This window comes from Centroberyx affinis, unplaced genomic scaffold, assembly GCF_046629955.1.
Source record: "Centroberyx affinis isolate AG114_WGS23_722 - 3 ecotype Tasmania unplaced genomic scaffold, CSIRO-AGI_Caff_v1 ptg005798l_1, whole genome shotgun sequence".
NCBI classification, from domain to species: domain Eukaryota; kingdom Metazoa; phylum Chordata; class Actinopteri; order Beryciformes; family Berycidae; genus Centroberyx; species Centroberyx affinis.
In genome coordinates, this window is record NW_027282941.1 from 32,571 (window position 1) to 57,048 (window position 24,478).

Here is a 24,478-nt window from a genome sequence, read left to right on the forward strand (position 1 = left end):
GTTATGTACAACTCATACTTACCTGGCAGGGGAGACACCATGATCAAGAAGGTGGTTCACCCAGGGCGAGGCTCGGCCATTGCACTCTCGGCTGTGCTGACCTCTGTGAATTCCCCAAATGTGGGAATCTCAACTGCATAATTTCTGGTAGTGGGGGACTGCGTTCGCGCTCTCCCCTGATAAACTGTCTAATAAAATAAATGAAGAAAACACTATAGCTTAACTGGTGCATCATGTACGATTCAGTTCTGTAGTCTGTCGTTCTCGCACGCCAGAATGGCGTCACATCCAATCATATATATAATCATAATCATATATATGATCATGTATGTAATATATCATATTTATTCCAGCATCTTTGCACTCTGCACCATTGCACTGCTGTCCCAGTGGTGTTTATGTGTATACATATACATATATATATACTTTTTTTTATACTTTTTTATTATGCATATTTATACATAGTAGTTAGATGTTTAGGTTTACCTCTGTCCATTTTGTTGTCCTTGTTTTTAGCTGTATATTTATTCTGTGTAAGTACACAGCCAATAAAGCTGATTCTGATTCATATCACTCCGCAGGCAAGGACTCCTGCAGAAAGTGAATCTCAACTGTTTTTTGGTGGAGGCTTGAAAATAACTTGGCTTTTAAATACACATTTTGTGTCAAATGATTAATGTCTTTGGTAAGCAGTCGTGTAATAAGGGCGAATGTACAGCGGCGCTGTCATTATTTGAAAAATATTTTTATATAGTGTGTTTAGTTGTCCTGTTATGGTGTCTTTTGTCCCATTCTAAACAAACTTACAGACTTAAATAATGAATATTTGCCATTTGACCTTACTGTATTTCAAGTGTTGTTGCACACAGTGTAGACAGTCATTGGTTTATACTCCAAAGCAGTACTATGTGACAAAAAATATGGCATGTTGTATGCACACCACTAATAAAAAACAAAACAAAAAAAAAACACAGTTAGTGGATAATAATAAATAACGGTGTAATAAAAAAAAAATAATAAAAATTGTGTGCTCTGTGTTCACTGTTCTTTTCTTTCCACATTTGAGAAACTTATATCACATCAATTCATTGCAGATATGCTTATTAACTTGAGGCTTGTTTGAATTTGCTGTTGGGCTGCATTACACTGTGGTTGTTTTGGCCCATGCAAGTTCCCCAAATGTACAAATCCTGAGTCCTGAATGCATAATTTCTGGTAGTGGGTCAATGCTCTGGTGCTCTCCCTTGACATTTTATCAGAAGGAAGCCAAAACACCCTGCAGAAGAGGTTACATTATCTTATAAGTGGTTAATATGTTGGTTTTTTTTGTTATTTATAACGCACAAAGGGCCTATAAGATACAAATATTTGCTACTTGATCTAATTTTACAAATGAAACAGTTGTTGTGCACTGTGGACAGTTATTAGTGTACACTCTGAAGCAGTAGGTGGCAGTAACAGGGATGTTGGATGCCCACCAGTACAAAACAGAAAATGGATGTTGAGTGGGACAAAAGAACCATGTGCTTTGATTGATGCATGATAAATGTATGGATCTAATAACCTCTCATTGCTGGTATGCTTTAGCTTTTGGTTTGTCTGAATTTGCTGTTGAGCTGTCACTCTTTTCTTAGAGGTAGTGTAGATATATTACAGACATTTTTGCTGTAGGACATCATGTGGCAGTACAGCAATGCATGATGGGTATGGAACAACTAATGAAATGTATAATTTGTCAAGTGAAATGGCAGCCCCTTTATCATTTTAACGGCAGTGGTACAAAAGTAAGTTTAGCTAATGCCACAGGCTCTGGTGATTTATAGGAGCTTTCCATAAAATACTTGCACAGTGTAAATCTACTGTGCAATACCTTCCCATACACAGGTTAATCCACTAGAATAAAGCCATTGAAAAGTAAAGTGTTACCAGCACATGCCCTTTGAAATGCAACACAGTTGTAATACAAGCATCTTTCCCATGTTTTAAGTGTGTACAGTTGGGACCGGCTGCAGCTCAGTGGCGCCCACCTGTGGCGTGTTGCTGCCGGTGTTTCTCAGGTCGTCCAGGACCGTCATCCCCAGCTTCCACCTCTGCCATTTCTTCTTTATCTCCGCCTGCACCTGAGAGACCAGGATGAGTTGTGTGGATGGGGACAGGAGAGAGAGGGTGGGCGGGAGAGAAGCAACATTATGATGAATTATGAATGACACCAACAGGGGATAAATGGAGAAAAAAGAGAGAAATGTGGGTATAGGCTGAGCTTATCAGAAATGAAAAATGTATTTTCGTAGTAATTCTGAATGTCCAATAATATGCAACATCTCAACAGTAAACAGTATGTGACCATTCATGCCCAAACTCTCTGTGGACCCTTTCTGTGCCTGTAGGCAGCTGGACATTTTTGCCTTGAGCCCCTGATCATTTCTACCCCTGATGCACAGTGTACTGTATATAGCCTGTGTCTATATACACTCACTAGTTTGGTGTCATCTCACCTACACACACACCCCACTTACCTCCTTGTTGACAAAACAGTAGAGGATGGCCACAAGTAAACCCTGGGGAGAGCAGCAAAACAGAGCGTTAGAAAGGTTCTTATGTCAAACCAAACTTAAACGGTGTCCATCATACTATAAAGCAAGGAATCTCTGTCTGTATGTGTGTCCTTCGCATATCTCGAGAACCGTTCGTCCGATCTACTTCACACTTGGCGGGTGTATTGCTGGGGACCCAAGGACGTGCAGTGTCGAGTGTGAAGTTGTTTGGATGAGTGGTTCTCGAGAAAGCTGCAAGCAGCAATACCGGAGGCCAAGCAATCGGCCCGTTCCGAACAGGCATGTTTTGAACGGGCACTGCACTAGTAACATACAATATGCCATTTGGTGGCTGTACAGTTGCCTGAGTGCATTTTCAGTATGGGTGGCCCATGGCTGGGTATCCGACCTCCTTCTCCTACCTGGAAAGAGTTGAAGAAGAGCTGGAAGAAGAGGTTGACATTGCGAAGTACTCCCTCAGTCTGATCCTCTGCCAACACGGCAAAAACCACCTCATGTATCCCCAGCAGAGGAATCAGGGTCAAGGTGGATTTAGCCAGTCTGGAGGGAAGGACACACTGTTGTTCAGTTCAGTTCACTGTGTAGGAGAGTATTACTGGCTACAGACCCTGTAAGACAAATTTTAGAACCTGCGCACTGTCTGAAAAAGGACAATGTGCACACATGAGGAAAAAAATCAGAAAAATGTAATAGATCAAGTGTTGAAGTGACAGTGAAATTGCTACAACAACAAAAAAAGGCACCCCAGCATGTCATGTATTAAATTTCTCTAATTTTTGCCTCAAACTTCTGAGTGGATGTTGTTTTTCTGAAAGCAAGCAGGATACTTTTCTCCTGATATAATGTGCTTTGTTTCCAACCTATGCACCGGTTGCTGACAATTACATGGACTTGTTTTTGAAAAACGCAGACGCACTCCACCATCGCTTGGATAATCTGGTTATGGAATCTGGTCAAAACTCACTTTCCAGCCCATACTCCATTTTGTGGCATTTTCAACTGTTCAGTGATGGAAGACAGAGCAACGACCAAGTGGGCAGCATCGCAAAAGACATTTCAGCTGCAAAAGCTAAAAAGCCTCATTCTCAAGCCAAAAAGCAAATGACAAAGCAATAGTTAGCATGGTGATATATTACCTCCTCACTAGTAATTAGCTAGTGTACTGTACTCATCTATATTGTGAAAATGTGACATTATTTTTTGTATTAATTACAGGCCGCTGTATGGGACAGGAGGGGTGAGAGGGCTGTACCAGAGACTGTTATTGCAATTCCTACTGGTACTGTGGATTTTAGTGTGTGTGTGTGTGTGTGTGTGTGTGTGTGTGTCCTGATGGCCAGAGTTATGTCAGAGGATTAAGAGAGGCCTTTATGATGTCTAGGTTTCTAAAAGCCTTTACGTCCCCTGGGCCTTGGACTCACTATCAAAGACATTTAGGCGATGTGTGTGTGTGTGTGTGTGTGTATGTGTGTCTCCCTTGGACTAATCATAACAGACTCTTCAAAGAGTAAAGCCATCTCAGCCACTATGGCTCTTGTTATTTCTACAACTTGGTCAGAAACTGGTTGAGGAAATAACTGTAACTGTAACTAAGAATAAAATAGCATTTGTCATATTATGATATTATATAATATACTGTGCCTGTATTATATTCCATATAAGAAAGGAATATCTGTAAAGTCAATTTAAAGTGAAGAAGCTAATACAAAGATTGCGTATTAGGGTTAATATTGGGTCTATACTGATCTTTTATTAAATATCAGATATCAGCTAGTCAATGTTGTCCACTTCCGATATGATGAAGGCTTGTCCCTGACCACAGCTACAGAAAAACAAACCTGCAATGAAATATTATTTTCTTTGCACATTTTATTTATTCATGTGATTTTTCTGTAAGTTAATTCTTCATTTAAATACCTAATGTTTCTCCTACCATTGAATAGGTGGCAAGAGTCACCCTGCCTTAAGGAGCTGCTAACTCTACAAGAATTTCATTCAAGAGTTTTAGTGTCACATGATGGACTGAATACTGTTTCAGGGGCTTTTCCACCCTGAGAAGAATAAAATTCTGGGGGAAACACTGAATATGTGTAATTATTTGGCATGAAAAGGTCAAATTTAAAGATACTGAATATTGGCGACTTCGGTGTAAAAATATCGGTATCGGCCTTCAAAAACCCATACAGGTCGAACCCTATGTGAAGTCACATAAGTTATCTAAAAGCCAAGCAGCCAACACTCTCCCATTGTTCGACTTTAGCTTGCAGATTAGAAGGTTGTGTCAAGTTGTACCAGATATCAAAGTGCTGACACTGGCTCTGTGCAGCTCCTCTCATGTTAATTCTGCTCTGATCCTTTAATACTTCAATAAGAAGTTTCCCACACTACTGCAGGTCCCATGTTCACTGAGTTACACCATGCTATTGATCTGACCTGAAAACCATTAGCCTAGTTATTGTCTTACCCACTGCAAAGACCATTTTCCTTGACTGAAGGAAGGACTACAGTATGCCAGGTAGTCTGTTGTATTTGTAGGTGTTTGTCGTATTTATCTTTTAGTGTTTCTTTGGGTGAAGAGAATATAACTTTAACTATTACTAAACTGCCATTTCCATGATGTGTTTTGGTCTTACCTGAACTTGTAGTCGGTGTACCTCATCTGATGTGCCTTTAGCTTGGATATAAGGATCTGGATGATGCGGATAAAGATGAAGAAGTTGACCTAAAGGCACACAATCAGTTGAATAGGTCACATGTAAATAATGCATTGAAGCAAATATTCTACCTCCAGTACTAAGCAGTGAATGAATTGCAGTTTCAATTTAGATTTTGAATCAGCGTCTGATTTGAGCCTAAACAGAATTACACATCTACAGCTGACTTGTCCTGGTTTCTTTATTTTCAGTTCACCCAGCATGAAGAGAATCCGTACACTACTTAACAAGGAGGAAAAAACGTCCTTCTCACTGAGGCGTCCAAAAATATATTTTATTACATGATGCTCATAGGAAATCTTTATTTCCAGAGCATGCTCTTGTCATGTCTGTCGAGACTCTATACACCGAGACGGGAAGGAGCAGAGAGGGAGACAGAAAGCCGGGATCAGATCAGAGACGCAGCAGCTGATTGCTCACTTAGCGAGTCGGGTGGTATTGCCTCAGCAAGCTGCACAGAGAAGCAGCTCTGACGTGTTGCGCCATCCGGCATAAATACTGAAGATTGAACCACCAGTTTGCCCTTAATGCCCCCCCCCCCTCCCTCCCCCTCTTCACTCTAGTGTTGATGCTAAGAAAAGAACTCTGATGACGTGACCGGTCGGTTTTCGGAGGTAAGGATGAGTCACCCATCAGCCCTTCAGGACGTCAAACACAGCCACAGACATGCTCTCCCTCATTATACATGTGTGTATGTGTGTGTGTCACGGTTCAGTAACTTCAAAGAGATGAGGAATACCAGAGGGAGAAGTGGCATGTATATGTGTGCGGAAGCTACCGGTGTGTCAGCCGTGGCCCTCTGACAGGATTAGGGTTTCCTGGAGGAGCGCTGCCAGGCATGACGGCTCACAGGAAGGAGGACGACATGACGCAGATGAGATGTGACACACAGCAGAGCAAGCACAACACATGTACATATGTACATATGTACTGTATAATTTCCCACAGTGCTTTGATGTTATTGTACTGGATGCTTGTAGTCCCTTTGCATTGGCAAGTTTTGTTTTTTATTACCTCCGCCAAGGAGGTTATGTTTTCAGTGCCGTTTGTTTGTTTGTTTGTCTGTTAGCAGGATTATGGAAAAACTACTGGCCCGATTTTCATGAAACTTGGTGGAAGGGCGTAGCATGGGCCAAGGAAGAGCCCATTACATTTTGGAGCGGATCCGACTCACGAACAAGCAATAATAGCACAAACCTTGGCGGAGGTCTGCGCTCTCAGACTGCCCTTCTAGTTTTTCATACTTTTATTGCAATTAATTCATAAATCAGTACAACCACAAAATGTCCAGTATATTTTCATGTCCTTGCAATTATTATTATTATGATTTTTATTTATTTATTTATTTATTTTTCATTTTTTTGTATTTTATACACCTAGTGATACAAACAGAAGGAAAGAAAAACCCCCCACAAGTAATTACAAATTCATACACATAAATACATACATATACACACATCTATGCACACAAATATTTATATGTACATACATAGCTTCATACACGCATAAGGATATACCTACCCTCACTTATATAAATTAACTAAAAATGTTGTTAATTATACTAACTAAAGATAGCCTCTGTCCTTTTGTAAATTCTTTTGTTAATCTGAGTTTAAGTAATTTCTGTTGATGTCAAAGCACAGTTTGGACAGACCCATCGGAAAGTCATGGTACTGCCCATCACCCTGTGTGTGTGTGTGTGTGTGTGTTTATGTTTTTACCAGAATGGCCAGCAGGATAGGTGTGCGGATTATCCACCAATGTGCCATATTCTCGTTTATCTCCCAACACCTACAAGCACAAACACACAAACCGCTGTGTTGAATTTTCTTTTTTCAAGGCTTCATTTCCCCCAGTGAGAAATATATTTTTTTGTAAGGCATATAACAATAAATACACAACATACATAATGCAATAAACAAAATATACACAAAAAATAGAGGCAGACATGACAAAATGAACATGGAAAAGTGCAGAAAATTAAATGAAGTGGGGACATGAGAGAGTTTATCAGTTACAGTTTAGTAAATTTACGGCATGTGGGATAAATGAGAATTTAAATATGTTTGATTCCATCTAATTCAAATCTAAAAACACAATGTGGACAACTGAAAGGCACAGAGGATCATGCAATACACAGTAATGTCATTCTACAACTGGAAATGACTAACCTTGTGTTTTCATACAGGTAACGTACGATAATCCATGGAACCACAAATAACACTGGAGTGCCTGAACACATAAAATATGCAAATACAGAACACAGACACAGGCACACACACACACACACACACACACACACACACACATACACACACACACAACATATCAGGTCAAAAGATAACACTACAGCAGATAAATGGTTTAATTAATTTAAACATGGTGACGTTTAAAGTTACAACAAACAGATTAAATAATTAAGGCATTAATCATATCTTGTTTTTACTTCATCGCCATTCCGTGTGTGTGTGTGTGTGTGTGTATGTGTGTGTCCGTACCCCAGCCTATGAGGAGGTATCCACAGAAGTAGCTGTTCTCAGAGAAAACCATCAGCACCAGCAGGTTGTGCAGATAAAGGCCTTCCACAAGCAGCCAGTAGTAGTTTGCTCCAACACAATACTGCATTAACACCTGAGCCACACGGCAGCCAGACACAGCCTGTGTGTGTGTGTGTGTGTGTGTGTGTGTGTGTGTGTGTGTGTAGAGTGAGATGTAAGGGAAGAGATAAAGGGTTGTTCAGTAGTTATAAACCGACAGATTTTTAACAGGCATCCATTTGGGTTTGCGTAATTAAAATAAGTGGAATTCACTCTGTGTAACTGAATTAACATCAAGTCAACTTTTAATGTTTTTCATTTGTTAATATGCTGCTGTTCCATCAACTCACTGCATTTTACAGGGTTCTCACGAAGGCTCTGATGAAAAATGACATGACTTTTACTTTTTTAAAATTCCCTGATTTCAGAGAATTGATCAAATTTCTGGACTTTTCCTCTCAAAATTCTACGATATTCCAGAAATTTCGGGACCAATGGCATTATCTGGTCCATCTACTCTGGTTTCCAAATACACTTGTGGTCTGCATGGTTGATTATGTGTCACAGTCATTAATAAACCATCCTTACTCCTGTGTGTGTGTGTGTGTGTGTGTGTTTGTGTTGGTCCTGACCTGATCACTGAGTACGTCAGAAACATCCCTGTTGTCTCTGAACTCAGGTGCGTCCCGGGTCAGCAGAGCGTCTCTGGTCAGGATGGAAACGGCTCGCAGGATGAAGGATGCAAACAGGTTGGTGTGGATGTAGTTCCTGGTGCAACGCAGCTTCCTGGAGACATCGGGACACAACACAGTGATGTCTGACGCATTACAGTGATGTTTTACAAAATATAATCATCAAGTAGCTAAACATGTAGCACACAGAGGGTGAAATTTGAGCACTCTTTCTCTAATTGTACTATGGAGGCCACAGTTTATCAGACTGATGCTGGGTTGAGTTAAAATGTTTTTAAATTTTTATTTTGTCTCCATCTTTATTGCTCGGCGCTCATTGGTGGTTTCTGCACTGCACTTCCCAGAGATCACCTGTCAATCAAACAGTGGGGGCGGAGCTTGGATTTTCTGTTGATGCAGTTTGAGTTTTGTCTGTTCAGCCATGGTGGCTATCGCTGCTAACTACCCAGTTCTTCTTCTTCTGTTTATTCCAAACAAACTGCTGTTGCTGCTTCTGCTGCTGCAAAAATGCAGAAAATCTAACTCTAACTCTAATCTAATCTGTTTTTCTCTGTTTGTACGGAAGAGAAATCCACGTCAAAATCTGGATGATGAGAGCGAATAAGAAATGCCGTAGTACCTTTTTTCCACCGTTTGCAAGCTAAGATTAAAAACTGTACAGAAGGATACAGTTTACGGGAATGCGGGCCTACCTGAAGAGCAGCAGTATGATGAGAGCCAGACACAGGCTTGCCAGACTGACAGAGTAACCCACTGTGTACATGACTCTGAAGTAGGCCAAGACCGTCATCTGGTTCTCCTGCAGGAAACACAGGAAACACACAAGAGCGGGTGTTAATACTGCAGACAGAAAACACACATGGCGTTTGAGTTCTGCTGCGTTGGCCTCAGCAGAGCAAATCTTCCCAGATGACTGTTTGTTGATATGTTTTTGCTCCTTTGATTTTACTGCACCTTTATAAAATAGTGTATAAACACTCTATTTTCAGTCAGTCTCTGTTTTAGTACACAATTTTAAAAGATGTGAAAAAGTGGGGTGGGGGAGCGAGAGCGAATAGCTGTCGGTGATAGCAGATCACCCATCTCTACTTGGGGGCGGTATCGCAAAGTATTTGATAGTGCCAAAGGCATAATACCTGCCTTGAAAGTAAACACAGGATTAAAGCTATTCATTGTATAGAACGGTGGTTCTCAACCTTTTTCATTTCAAGGACCCTTAATTTAGTCCACATTAGGGCCACGGACCCCCATTTGATGAGAATTTGTCTCTCGGACCCAAATCTGAGAATATTTCTATTGTTAGATATGATTTTGTCCAGAACTTCATGACTATCTTTATTGTAGGTAGAGAGATAACAGTGAAACTATGATCAAAATAGCCATTCTTCACATTCTGTAATTGTTCTTGCAAATGAAATAATGAAGTTTAACGATTCATCAATTTGCTGGGGACCCGCTGGGATGCCCTCAAGGACCCCAGGTGGTCCCCGGACCCCACGTTGAGAACCACTGGTATAGAAGTCATATAACCATGTTTCCAAAATACGGCATTCAGTGCTGATTCACTTGTACAGTTTATTTTGCAGATGTTTTTAATGTTTCACTCACTTCTTTGTAAACTCACTTCTTTGTGCTCTGTAAAATATACAGTAGGCCTATAGTAGGAGTCTTAATTGTCATAATTTGCGTATATATGTGTGTGAATGAAAGCTCTGTGTGTGTGTGTGTGTGTGTGTGTGTGTGCACCTGTTCTGCCTGTTGGCTGTTATCAGCATTACACTGAGAGTGATCCCTCCAGGTGCGGCTGCTGTTGTTGGAGGCCCACTGACCGTCAGGACCGCACTCCCGCAGCACAAAGCCATGACGCACTGCACAAACACCGCAAAGACACAAACACACATGAGAGATAAATACACACATGAGATGAGCAACACATAGTTTGTCTGTGTGTGTGTGTGTGTGTGTGTGTGTGTGTGCCTTGTACCTTGGCTGTACCAGGGCAGGTACCAGGGACAGGGCACCTTGACTGTAGAGTTGGGTTTTCCATCCGGCCAGCAGGCGTACATGTCAAACATACGACCACAAAACACTCCTGGAGGAGAGGAGAGGAGGGGAGGAGAGAGAGGAGAGGAGAGGAGAGGAGAGGAGGAGAGGAGAGGAGAGGAGAGGAGGGGAGGAGAGAGGGGAGAGGAGAGGAGAAGAGGGGAGAGAGAGGAGAGGAGAGGAGAGGAGAGGAGAGGAGAGGAGGGGAGGAGAGAGGGGAGAGGAGAGGAGGGGAGGAGAGAGGGGAGAGGAGAGGAGAGGAGAGGAGAGGAGAGGAGGAGAGGAGAAGAGGGGAGAGAGAGGAGAGGAGGAGAGGAGGAGAGGAGGAGAGGAGAGGAGGGGAGGAGAGGAGAGGAGGGGAGAGGAGAGGAGGAGAGGAGGAGAGGAGGAGAGGAGGAGAGGATAGGAGAGGAGGGGAGAGAGAGGAGAGGGGAGGAGGGGAGAGGGGAGGAGAGGAGGAGAGGGTGAGAACAGGATGACAGATAAAGTTGTACAATGTGTTGCGCTGCTTTGTGCTATATTATGTTTTATACGGTCTGTGTGTGTGTGTGTGTGTGTGTGTGTGTGTGTGTGTGTGTGTGTGTGTTACCTGTGGGTGTGGGCTCTGTACTCATGTGGAGCAGACATTCGTTCCTGTACCGGTTCCATTCCTCCACTGTATCCTTCACAGTCCTCCCTGACACACACTACACACACACACACACACACACACACACACACACACACACACACCACGGTGTCAAGCCTGTGGTCATTTATTAATCCCCATTCAGCTTGTTGGGGTTCAAGATGGCAGTGTGGCCGGGAAGTATGGCCTACTGTCCAATTTTGTACTATTCAATTTTTTTAATTGAGACAATTAAATGTAAAACCCCAAATGGGATAAAATCTAGATATTTTATAGTAAAAAAAAATAGAAAAACTGTGCTGATTCATTGACTAATTTGTCCTTTTACCAACATTCAATTTAAATAAGTGTGTGTTGGGTCTGGTCACTACTGCAACTTCCCCCTACTAAAATCACTCAAAGAAACGTCCCCTTCCTGCTCCCTGACATAACATGAGCTAGAGAGGAAGGACTGGTTCTCACACTGCATACAACTTGTCTTAAATCTTTATTTCCCTCTTGTGATTTTTTGTTGATCTTCATCAACCAAAAATCTAGAAGGAGTCCAAGTTTCAAAGGAATTAAAAGGCCACATTATTTGATTAAATGCAGCTTTGCAGGTTTCATCTGAATCTAAGTCTGCAATGCATTTTGAGATGGAAGCAATGTGATCAGAAGTACGGCATGTATGCTGGCAGTAAAACAGGTTTATAAATTTGTGAGTGGGTTTACACTGAATTCTGGCCCAGAGATAAAACTAAAGTCAACATTGCCCTTACAGAATATTTCCATGTTTACTGGTTTCTATAAAACCAAGCTGAATACAAACAGTTACAATACACTGTCAGCAGATTGGAATTTTAGTTATAGAAACATTTCTCAGATGCACAGCTGCTCTGGAGGCAGAAATAATCTGATTGGTTGAGTTAAACCTCAGTGGGCGGAGCCAAAGAACCACAGTTTTTGAAGCACAAGTTGGCTAATTGTCAAACTTGAATGGCAAAGAAGGAACTCTAAAAATCGAAATATAAAAAAATATATGGCAATGACTTTGTTTTTTTAATTAATTCATAACAGTAACTAACTTACCTAGATAGCTATTGGCTAGTATGGCTGGTTTGAACTTGGATGGTCAAATATAGAGAGGAGAAGAAGAGGAAGGTGGCAGATGAAAAGTAACATATTAAAGGACCGTCTTCCAATTGTATGTAAACTATCAGTAAAATTAAATATTAATTACAAGACATTTTAGATAGCTATAGTCTATTTAAAAGCCCAACTAGGGACTAGGGTTGGAAATTAACAGTAACTACAAACTCCATGTGCACACATCTTTTATATTTCAAAGTGAGGCATACTAATTTAACTTAATTTCACTGTCCCTATCAAATAAAGTACAAAATAAATATATGCCACTACAGCACATACCACAGTCCTGTAGAGGAGGGAGAGGATGAGGATGAGGAATGTGTCAGAGACCTTCATCACTCAGAGGTGAGCCAGGGCGGCCGGCGGGAGGTCATCTCACAGCTGGAGAGGATACCATGAGGTCACCGAGAGGTCATCAGGAGGTCATCGGGGGTCAAGAGGAGGAAGAGGTACGGAAGTCCAGACCAGATCTCAGTCTCCTTCCACCTGGAAATATACAAAACAACTTTTTGCTGCCAGTGAAGATTTTGAAATGTCAATCTCTCTGTCACCAAGATTTACATCCAAACATGTTGGATAAGACAGCAATAAATGAAACAATATAGATAAAAACTATAACTTAAAATTTCAACTTCTTGTCATATATGGGTAAGGTAACTGCTGGAGTGATTGACAGAAAAGCCAGAAAATCCATCAAGGACCCAACAGTATTTGAACTTAAGGCTGACTGTAAATATAAAGGATATGGGAAAATAAATCAACACTGTATTTTGTTGAGTCCATACAGACTAACACAGCTGGATCCAGCTTCTCTACTCCTCTGCAGTTCAGACTTATTTCTGATCATTAGATTTACAAGCAACTGGGATACTATGGCAACTTTATCATGGAGACACAGAACCAAAGAATAATAACAAGAAGATCTGATAAGACGAGGATGATGGGACCACCAAGTCAAGTCAAATATATTTATGGAGCACATTTTCATACAATGATGCAACTTTGCTTTACAAACACAATTTCAAAAACATCAGAAAGGAGACAAGAGAGTGTGTTCCACTCCTCCTCTCTCCAGAGAGTAGCACAAGTCTTCTGTTTAATCTTGTATGGAGCGGTAAGGTTAGGCTGTTCAATTATTAATTCTCAGTTTGTGTGTGTGGACAGGGATCTAGAAAGTATAACATTATTATGTGTGTACAGTACATATGCACGTATGTGTGTGTGTGTGTGTGTATGTGTGTTTTGAGCCCTCTGAGTTGACTTGAGTTACCTTCAGTCTGACTGTTCATGCCTATAAGAAACAGGCACATCTCCTGTTATGTAAAAGAGACGACTGAGATCACTGGGTTTCTAAATGGGTCACATACTTCAGCGGGCGATTATTTCACGCAATCATGTGCAAACATAACTTTCATTCCAACAGGGATGTTCAGTCTCCTCTTATGGGCATGACAGTAAAACTCAAAGCAGAATACTACTGAAGTTTTTGACTGACTAAGACCTTTGCTTACCAAATAGTAACATTATATATGATGCAAACTAAGTTGTATTAGTGAAATCCCATGCGATGAACATCAGGTACATTGGGCTTTTTAGAGTGTATATATCATCAAGCACTGTAGGAGTTCTTACAGCAACAAAAAAAAAAGGTTCCTTGAAGAACCCCGATAGGTTAGAGGTCTGTGGAAGTACCATCAGGGTTCATGAACCCTTTATGAGGGGATTTTACAAGGAACCTTCTGCTGTTCCCCTGTGGTTGCGGTCTGTAGAACCCCTAAAGGTTCCTTGAAGAACCCCGATAGGTTAGAGGTCTGTGGAAGTACCATCAGGGTTCATGAACCCTTTATGAGGGGATTTTACAAGGAACCTTCTGCTGTTCCCCTGTGGTTGCGGTCTGTAGAACCCCTAAAGGTTCCTCAAAGCCCCACTGAGTATAGAGCCACGGATGCTAACAGAGCCCTAGCCTGGAGGTGTTAGGTGCAGGTGACTCAGCGTCTTGCTCAAGGGCCCTTCAATAGGACACATTAACTCTTGATGTTGCTGCAGAAATCGTACCTGTGACCTGCTAATTACTGGACAGTCTCTCTAACCAGAAGACCATCCTGCCTCCTGCTATACAGAGTAAAGGCTGGGAAACTGCCTGCCTGCACATTGATTTTCTGATGTTAATCTGATGTTAATGTTAGATTTCAGTTGCCATGCAGCAGGGATTCCTGAGTGCTTTTTGCAAGAGAGAGAGAGAGAGAGAGAGTCATCCTGAATGTGGATTAAGATCCAACATGAAATCATCATTCTGCCTCCAATCAAATCAGCTATCACTAAATTCATTACGCTATCATATAACAAAAAAACAGAGTAGCAGAGTTTTAAAGGTGAAGAGTTTTGAGGATAAACACTTCTGATTGGTCCCTCTGTGTAGAGCATAAATTTTCTGCAATACAACATTAACTAGTTGCAAACGACAGCAACATCAGAGAGGAAACAGGCTGCACTTTGCTTTCGAAATCTAATCTTGAGATTTGCCTTGATTTCCCTTTCAGTTCCAAACCATATTGGTTTAATCGTGAATAGATTGTTGTAATGAACACAGAAACAGGGTTGTAAGTGGAAAAATCTCAAAGGCTTTCAATTAACAGCTGTCGTTAAAGCTCAGTGGAGAACTGAGTAGCTAAACAACGATCATAACTTCATACCATAATACACCAAACAAAGACCTCACACTCATCTTCACATCTCAATAAGAAACCTCTTCTTCAACCTGAACTGAATCTCAGCATCTTGGCAGGTAAATATATAAAAGGAGACCAGGGAGACTGCTCGAGTTTTGCAGATTGACAGTTGATGAGATCATCTGCTTACTCAAACACTTCAGACCCTCCGCTCTGTTTAACTTGATGTGTGAGTCAGACTACTGGGTGCAGTTTACAGCCATCAAAGCGCACTGAGGGAGGAACATGAAAGACGACAGAGTAATCCTGCTCTAATCCCACTGTCAATACTGGTGGGTAACTAACCAGGAAGTTAGTGGGCTGGCATCTGACAAGCAAAGCCTGCTGCTGCATGAGAAGGAGGGGGGAAGGAGCAAAATAAGGGAATTCAAAAGCAAGTTTATTAGAGAGGAGAGAAAAGCCAAAACTCTGGAAAAGAAGATTCACTAGACAAGAGAGTGTGGAGATATTCACAGATTAAGGAATCTTAATGGAAGCAAACCCCAAAGTCACGTCTAATTTTCCAATATAATGAAGTACTTTGTGACTTTAAACTTTGTCACTTTATAAATACATTTGGCCTGACTTGACTAAAGATGTTTTTGGAGTGTGAAGAGGCAGAATCTGGTTTTGACTCTAACAGGCCATGTTTAAATTCAAAGGCAGTCTGTATACTATTAAACAGCTGTGTAAGGCATATTTTCTACTGTAAACACGCCCAGAGACAAAGAGGGAGGGTTAATGATTTGTGAAGTGATAAATCTTAATGAAGGCCTGCCTCGCTGCCTCTGCCTGATGCTCAGGGTAACCTGAACCCAGAGGCATGCTGGGTAACGTTAGTTAAAACCTAGCGCCATTCCTCTGCTCTGCCACAGAACCTCCCCATGAGACGAGCACTCAACCTGCCACAATCAAGTTTTTAATTGTCATTATTGCATTACGCCTTCTCACTCAGCATGACAGATTATTGGTTTTCCCTTCTCAATAAAAGTTGTTTGTTATTGTTTTTGTGCACTCATCATATTAAAGTTGGCACCACTCCAGACTGGTATTAAATCTGCCAAGGCTGTTGGGAAAAAGATAATCATTAAAATCTCATTACAAACTATTCTCTGTGGCTTTCTCTATGGAAAGCCTCATTATACAGGTAAACTGTAGCTTGTATTTATTTAGCTTGCAATTAACCTTTGGCTTATGATAAATTATAGCTTATTATCAATATTAGATCTTACTACCTCATGTTACTTTTGATGGTTTGTCCTTTACATTTTACCCGCTAACTTTAAGAAAAGAGCTATGCAAATATAGCTATTATTATTATAGTTATTATTATGCTTGTCTTTCTGTTTTAAAATTGCTAACTTGGATCAGAAAGAAGGGGTCAGAGGAAAACCAGGCTACACCACAACTGGTTTTACTGATCCTGAACGGAGGGGATGATAAACTGGAGAGCAAAGGGAAAGGAAAAGAGAGGTTGTTTTTCTATGTTTTATTTTTAATTTTCAATCAACAGAGTGAGAGGCAGAGCAAAAGAGCTACAGAGAGAGCAAGACTACCTTATTCTCTAAGTAAAAATAGTGCAATGACTACAAATCACAGAATTCAGTTTATAAAACAATCAGCTTACATAAACTTATCAGCTATTAAAGTAGAATCGTGGTTAGGCTACTTAATCAGGGCCTCTCTCACAGTAGTAGTGGTAGGAAACCCAAACACTATCGAAAAATGATATATATGTTTCTCTATACTGTACAGTATACAATATAAATATTGTAATTGCAATATCAAGATGTGGACAAGGCCTTTCCTGTAGCTATTTCATCTATTTCATCAGTTCTTTTAGCGGGTTAATAAAGTGCTATCTTATCTTGTAAACATGTTCAAAAAATGAGTGGGAGAGAAAATTAGATGCTTATGTCGAGAAGTTTGAATTATTTTTTTTTGGGGGGGATTTTGATATCCAACTTAATTTGCAGGCCAGGGATTTGCACAGCACTGGAAACCTGTAGGAAGATTAATAATAGTTTTCGTAGTTTGTAAATTGCAGTAATCTAATAATATTTTAATTTCACACAGCCCTATTCTGGGTTTATTCCACAGAGATGGTGTGTCATGTAATTATCAGGTATGAAATATAACACAAAATACACTTTAACAGTAGGGCAATTTGTGAGGGCAAAAAAAACAGCTGCAACTCTCCTTGTATTTCTGCTGATGGGAAATGAAAAACCTTGGGACAGAAATTGAAAACAGCTTGTTGTTAACCTAAATGACATGTCACTAAAGAATCTGTCACAGAAATCTCTCCTCCCATCTGGATGGATTTCTCTCTCTCTCTCTCTCTCTCTCTCTCTCCCCCTCTGGCCAAAGATAGATCCTTAAACAGAACAGCCGAATAGATGCAGAATAAAAATGATTCAAGACCTAAAGACTGAGAAAAAGGCAGAAAAAAAAGGACTGAGGATGTTAAATTGCGGCGGGTGGAGCAGTGAGATTGGCCTGTCAACTGGCACAGAGGAAGTGCTTGTGTATGATGAACCATGACAGTACATAGATGTGACCTTCTACCTGCTATCTGTACAGAGAGATAAATGCCTAATATCAGAGATCTATGGACCGGCCACAGCACTACAGACGCATTTACAGAAGCACTTTCAGTTAATTTTCCTCTGAACAAGTGGAGACACATAATCTGTATCTGCATAAGTATAGAGGCATTATGGACTTGTAAAGGAGAAAGAGAGAGAACAAATAGAGAAAGAAAGGTGTGAAAGGGTGAGAAGGAGGATGAGGAACAGAGAGAGAGAGAGAGAGAGAGAGAGAGAGATTTACCAAGCAGGATGTAGTTTGTCAGGAAGGAGGCAGGAGAGTCAGTTTGCATGTAGTCACCAGATCTGTCTTGCCTGTGTGTGTGTGCGTGTGTGTGTGTGTGTGTGTGTGTGTGTGTGTGTGTGTGTGTGTGTGTGAGTGAGTGTGCGCTTGTTTTTAAGACAGAGATCCGACAGATACCAAGTTTGCTGACTGTTCCTGTTAGGATTACACACTGATATTTACTTTATAAAACTCTGATATTGGACAGTCATGTTGTCCACCGCTGGTATCATGGAGGATCGTCCCTGACTGCAGCTAGACAATAATATGTTTTTATTACTTTATTTTGGGGATTTCAGATGGCTGAGCAGGTAGGGTAGGCCAAAACGTTTGCACCTTTGCACTTTATACAATAAATATGTCAAAGAAGAATATTAATCATCGTCATCTTGTGAAGACTTGAGTTGTTGGAGTGCGGATCCTACGCAATCTTAAGCCTATATTGGGTTTTTCTACCAAAGCAGCCACAACAAGGACAAACAAAGCGAAGGTGCTGTGAGTCACATTTGATAGCTTGAGACGGCGGACCAGAGAAATCATTCCAGTGTGATGTCAGAGGAACTTTAGCAGTGGCAGTGTGCAAAACCAGCCATGAAACTTTTCTTTCTTTGCTTGTTTTACTTCATTCATTCATTTCATTATAGAAGAAGAAGGGCACTCGGAGAGCGCAGACCTCCGCCAAGGTTCGTGCTATTATTGCTTGTTCGTGAGTCGGATCCGGATCCGCTCCAAAATTTAATGGGTTCTTCCTTGGCCCATGCTACACCCTTCTACGGAGTTTCATGAAAATCGGGCCAGTAGTTTTTCCGTAATCCTGCTAACAGACAAACAGAAAAACAAACAAACGGCACCGAAAACATAACCTCCTTGGCGGAGGTAATAATGTTTTTGGTGAATAATTCTTCATTTAAAGTGAGTAATGCCTTTTTAGATGGGTGACCCTGCTTTAAAGAGTAATGAAATATACATTCATTTAAAAATGTTAAAGTGAAGGGAAGTGAGTGATTTTCTGAGCTTTTTGAAGGTTCCCCATCATGTGTCTTCCTGTTCATATCCACATGGCAGGAAGAATGTGTGTGTGACCCAACACATCGTGGACAAATAACCATGAGGAGAGGGAGAGGATGGAGTGTTTGGTGACAGGGAGGCTCTGACTGTACAGCTCGAGCCTTGATCCATGTCTGCCATGAACTTCATGTGACACTCTTATCATTTCATGTGATACTGATTACTAGTGAGAATATACTGTAGCTCCTGTCTCTCTGGCTAATCTGTCTCTCTCTCTCTCTCTCTCTCTCTCAGACTGACGTAACACAAAGTTGCATGAATGTTTGTGTGCGCATCTGCTTGCTTCCTGTTCTTCAACTTAATTCACACAGTCCTAGATAAATGCAGTATGACTGAGATTGGTTACAGTTTGAGGCAAAAGCTCAAGTTCCCAGCTCTACAAACATCAGTGACCAGCTGGTAACAAACCTCCTTTACCTGCTGTGCTGCTCTTCAATGTTAACTTTAAATTACGGGTTTTATTCCAGAACACTGCATCCATATGGGGGGAAAACCGTTACCTGAAATGTATTAAATTAAGAAACACAGATAATTCTATCATCAAGAACAGAACTATTTTATAAGCAAAGGGTGTCAGAGGACTTATAACTTTAACATCAATCTAAAATTCCTAATTTTGTAAGAGCAGGCATCGTTTTTGTCAAATGGTGGATATCTAATTTCTGAATGAAGCTCTTCAAATGAATGAAAGCGGATTTCTTCTTATGCTTGCCTCACATGAGGAAGTGACATCTCATTGGAAACACACATATGCTTTTATCCAGTCAGCTAAAAATGACAAGGCATCCTTTATAAAGACATGTAGAAGAAAAGGTTTCTATAGAATTGATCCAAGGCTAGTGAGGGCCATATATCATTTAGAGGTTTTACCCATTACATTATTCCACTGGACAAAAGAGCTGTTTTTTGTGTTTTTTGTTGCCCTCCAAACAACAAACACCACGACAATAAGTGAGACCACGCTGTGAATAAAGATTAAAAAAAAAAAAAATGCAAATCTCACTCTTTAAGTCCATAATCATGTCTAATGCCATCAACTAGAGCTTTTATTAAGTTGGATATAAAAAGAAAAGCACATAATAATCAGTGTTATTTCAGAATCCATATTCTCTGAATATAATGAGCACTGACATGCCTTCAGTCAAAGAGATGCAAATCTAGTCCATCTGCACAGTATATTATTACCATGAGAAAGAGTTCATTATGCAGTGTTTGTGTGTGTGTGTGTGTGTGTGTGTGTGTGTGTGTATGTGTATGTGTGTGTGTGTGTGTGTGTGAGAGAGAGAGAGAGAGAGAGAGAGAGAGAGAGAGGTAAGAAGACAGAACATCTGGATGATTTAAAAAGCTTTTGACAAGAAACAGAAACATGCAGAAAGAGGGAGATAGAAAGAAAGAAAGAGAGAGAGAGAGAGAGAGAGAGAGAGAGAGAGAGAGAGAGAGAGAGGGAGAGAGAGAGAGCATAACTTTAAAATAAAACAAACTATGACCTCCAATTGGTGATTATCATAAGGCAATCACTGGTGATCAGCTTGATTTTCACATTAATTTATGCTTCCTTTCCTTTCCTTTCCTTTCCTTTCCTTTCCTTTCCTTTCCTTTCCTTTGTTTCCTTTCCTTTCCTTTCCTCACTGTGATAATACTTGCTATGATGTTCTGTATTCTATAAATTTAAATCAGAAAGACGTTTAGGAGCTCCTAAACTTTTTATCTCATGTAAAATAAAGTAACCTTTTCTAGAGACTTGGAGTACGGCAAGTATCATGTTTTTTCTTTATTTAATACCCTAAAAAATTAATTCAGCAGTGCAGGAGTTTATCAATTCTACACTGTATCCAGAAAGATTAATGTCAGGCTAAAAGGTGCGTGAACTGAGTTTAGGTGGATTTTCCCTCCACTACCTCCCTGACACCGAAGCTGTCTTTCTCATATTTCTCTTGTCGATCTCTCTCTGTTCTATTTCTGCTGTTCTCTGACACACACACACACACACACACACACACACACACACAATAACAAACCAAACTATATGAAGTCACCCTAAAAGCTTCTGTCTCCGATCCTCTCCAGGTACTAACTCAGTATGCTGTTCCAGACTTTCCATTAGAGACAGTGACCACGTTTCCATGTTCAACAAGGTCCAAATGTTTCCCATCTCCTCTTAAACAGAGACACAGCCTTCTAAATGAGCTATAAATGCCAAAGAGAGAGAGGAGGAGATAGACAGAGAGAAAGAGGTAGAGAGTCAGGCTTAGTGCTGAGTGAAAGGACAGGACGGGCTAAATAGATTATCAGTGACTGTGGGCTAAACAGACGACCAACTGATCAGATGATATTGACTCGAATAGAAACTGACATCCACTGTCAGCCATGTGGGCTGCAAGACGTTTAGGAAACCAGTGAAGAAGAACCAGATAACGATTGATGTAACACAATAGTGATTCAAACTATATCCAGTTCATGAAAGCTTTCCCATTGTCTGTTATAGTCTGATGAAGAGAGAAACAGAGAAAAGAGAAACTCAAACTGCATCAACAGAAAATCCAAAGAAACAGACATCGCAGCACTGGACACACTGTTTGATTGACAGGTGATCTGTGGGAAGTGCAGTGCAGACACACCACAGCAGTGAGCGCTGAGCAGCAAAGATGGAGACTAAATAATAAAAAAAAAAAGAAAAAACAAGGTGGTGTGGATTACCACTTTATTTCAGAGTTCTGCAGTGTGAATTCCACTTGTTTTAATTACACAATCAAAAATGGACGCCTGTCTCTAGTGAGGCCAAAATCAGCTCAGATCAAAACCAAACACACAGACACAAGCGAGAGAGAGGAATCAACAGTCCTGTAAATATCAACCATCATCCATCAGGTTTGTTTGTGTGTTTCCCAGGATGCCGGGGACAAAGAGTTCACGTTCCCATGTGACTTCTTCAGGATCTGCGCGGAAACTGAAGATTTTTTGCTCCACAACACACAACACATTACATAATTTAGCTGCATGTTGCTGAAATCGTTGCTAACATTCCCAAGACTCAAGGATAAAGTTTTGTTTCATGATTTGTTGTTATTCTGTTGCATAACGCTCTTCTCATCAGACACGCAGCTTCAAGATGGAAACTCCAACTCCCAACTTCTCTCAGCTGGAGAAGACGCAGAGTTTAAGTTTAAGGCCAACCTGTCTTTATTAGATTGATTACTAGAATGAACAGGATTTCAACTAACTAAACAAATGCCCATACAGTCAAACTTCACTGATACGAATCGTTTTGGAATGGAAATTCTCCACACAAGTGAAATGTTTGGATTAAAGAAATATATTGAATTACCAGGGCAATTTTTATTCAAAATATGACATATTTATATGCACACTTTCCAAAACCCTCACACATATTGAACCAGAACCAATTCAAAATCCCATCGGTGCATACACATAATAGAAAATAGTTTCCATCACTGTGTTTTTGCTCTTTGTGGATGCTCATTTAACCAGTTAGATGTCAGAATGAGAATCAGGATCACTTTATTTGCCAAGTGTAATAAATATACAGGGATTTGTCTTGGTAGCGATGATGCAGAGATCACCAACTTACACAGAAGATAGATAGATGGTAGATACTGACACATGGTACAAGTACAACAGGAGCTCACATGCAGTGCAAAGAGACAGTCCAAGACCTGCATTAGACAGCAGACTACACATACCACTCTACAAATATACATTAAACATGAAGTCAGTGTGTATTCAGGCAGTGTGGCATGCAATGTGTTGCAGCGTCTGCTTTTCTGAGTGAAGGTTTTGTGAAGTTAGTTAAGGTACATTTAATCTTCTGTTAAGGATTTTGAATTATTTCGTAGATGTCATGGTGCCAGTGTTTTACAGACACACACACACACACACACACATACACACACACACATAGAGAGAACAGTATGGACAGACACTGTTTTAGCCTGACTGTTGACTCTGTTTAGTCTCATGTCACCCTGCTTTCCTGCACACCGACAGCTGGACAGTGACAGACACATGGCACAGCTGTGACACACACACACACACACACACACACACACACACACACACACACACACACACACACACACACGCACGCATAGGAAATGCCTGGCCAATTATCCTTGATAACGCTGCATGCAGCCGTCAGGGAAAGTTCTCACTTTATGTAACAGTGCAGCTTCAGCAGCTGGCAGGCCATGTCAATGCATTCAGAGGGTGTGTGTGTGTGTGTGTGTGTGTGTGTGTGTGTGTGTGTGTGTGTGTGTGTGTGTGTGGTAACCAGCTTCCCCAGATACTTAAGGCATGCCTGTGTTTCACCACACTGCAAAGTGGTATGTAATAATTCACACCACTAGAATAGCTTGGTAATTATCACCCACTAATTTCTAATTAGTACCCACTTTGTATTAGTGTTGTGACACAGCTGTTTTGTAATCACATGCCTATGGAATGTCTTTCTTTCTTTCTTTCTTTCTTTCTTTCTTTTCTTCTTCTTTCTTTGCATGAGTTACACATCCACAAACTCTGTCTGCAAGACAATAAAGTTTGGACCGAACTTAGCTGACTTGAACAGCAGCTGCTTTCCACACTGTATCATTAATGCACCATAAACTAAAACATACTAAAACATTTTCTGTTACATTAAAGCCTAGAAGAGATGTTTTTTATAAACAGACGTCAGGGAGATGATAAATGACTTGCCACATGAAATCTGCTTACAAAGTGGCCACATCAGGGTGCCAGGGAAGCAGGCGGGACATTTTCATCCACGGGCCAAAATCCATCAGCAACTTTCACTCTTTTACTCTTTTAGAGGCTGGTGGAGTGGGCAACCTTACGAGCCATGGTCAAAATTCACCGACATTTGTCTCGTCCTTGGTGTTAACTCCCCACAAACGATACAGGTGACCATTCAAATCATCCTGACACATCACAGTGCTTGTTAAGCAAATATCTAATTATCTAAAGACCAATATAATAATGAATCTAATAATAGGCTATTGGGTTAGACGTCTAATATTCTCCTGAAATGATTTTCTTGACACCAGCAGCTGGACTGACCAGTATGACTGACGTCCTTGAATCAATACAGTGGCTTCTTTTAACAGTAAATACTTAAACAGCTTCAATTCAATTGTAAAAGTCTTTGTTTTGTTAAAGTTAACGCTGCTTCGAGGATCGGATGCTCGAAGAGTGGAAAAGGTCTGAAGTCATTATTCATGAGGTGTGTATGTTTGCCGATAAGCAAGGCAACATTAACTGCCAAATTTGGCGTTCTCTCTTTACAGTCTCTCTCCTGCTGTATTGGGACTCCAGCTGACCTTTCCCATATGAGGCTGGACTCTGTTTACAGTAAATATACAGTAATTAACTCTAATTCACTCATTCTGGTCCAGATCTGAACTCAACTCACCCCGACTGCAGTAAAACCTCAATGTTTGTCTGCATGAATGCGTGAATTGGATTAGATGGCATCTGCCCCCCATGTGATGAAATTTAATAAAACTTGGAGGGATGATGCATTG

At 40.7% G+C, this 24,478-nt stretch overlaps 1 protein-coding gene and 1 non-coding gene across 2 annotated transcripts in view; one reads left to right on the forward strand and one right to left on the reverse strand.

Moving 5' to 3' along the window:
* gipr (gastric inhibitory polypeptide receptor) overlaps window positions 1-24,478 on the reverse strand; it is a 29,233-nt gene that overhangs the window by 3,580 nt on the left and 1,175 nt on the right. Inside the window, exons 2-14 of the mRNA XM_071547310.1 lie at window positions 12,577-12,783; window positions 11,131-11,227; window positions 10,483-10,590; window positions 10,245-10,366; window positions 9,191-9,297; window positions 8,439-8,592; window positions 7,768-7,927; window positions 7,441-7,501; window positions 6,991-7,060; window positions 5,189-5,277; window positions 2,957-3,095; window positions 2,517-2,558; window positions 2,028-2,120 (exon numbers count right to left, since the gene is read on the reverse strand). Of these exons, the coding sequence (XP_071403411.1) occupies window positions 2,028-2,120; window positions 2,517-2,558; window positions 2,957-3,095; window positions 5,189-5,277; window positions 6,991-7,060; window positions 7,441-7,501; window positions 7,768-7,927; window positions 8,439-8,592; window positions 9,191-9,297; window positions 10,245-10,366; window positions 10,483-10,590; window positions 11,131-11,227; window positions 12,577-12,633 (1,299 nt within the window). The 5' untranslated portion in view covers window positions 12,634-12,783. The remainder of the gene's footprint in view (window positions 1-2,027; window positions 2,121-2,516; window positions 2,559-2,956; window positions 3,096-5,188; window positions 5,278-6,990; window positions 7,061-7,440; window positions 7,502-7,767; window positions 7,928-8,438; window positions 8,593-9,190; window positions 9,298-10,244; window positions 10,367-10,482; window positions 10,591-11,130; window positions 11,228-12,576; window positions 12,784-24,478) is intronic.
* LOC139667840 (U1 spliceosomal RNA) lies at window positions 15-179 on the forward strand. The gene has a single exon (XR_011696965.1). It is a non-coding gene; the product is annotated as a U1 spliceosomal RNA (small nuclear RNA).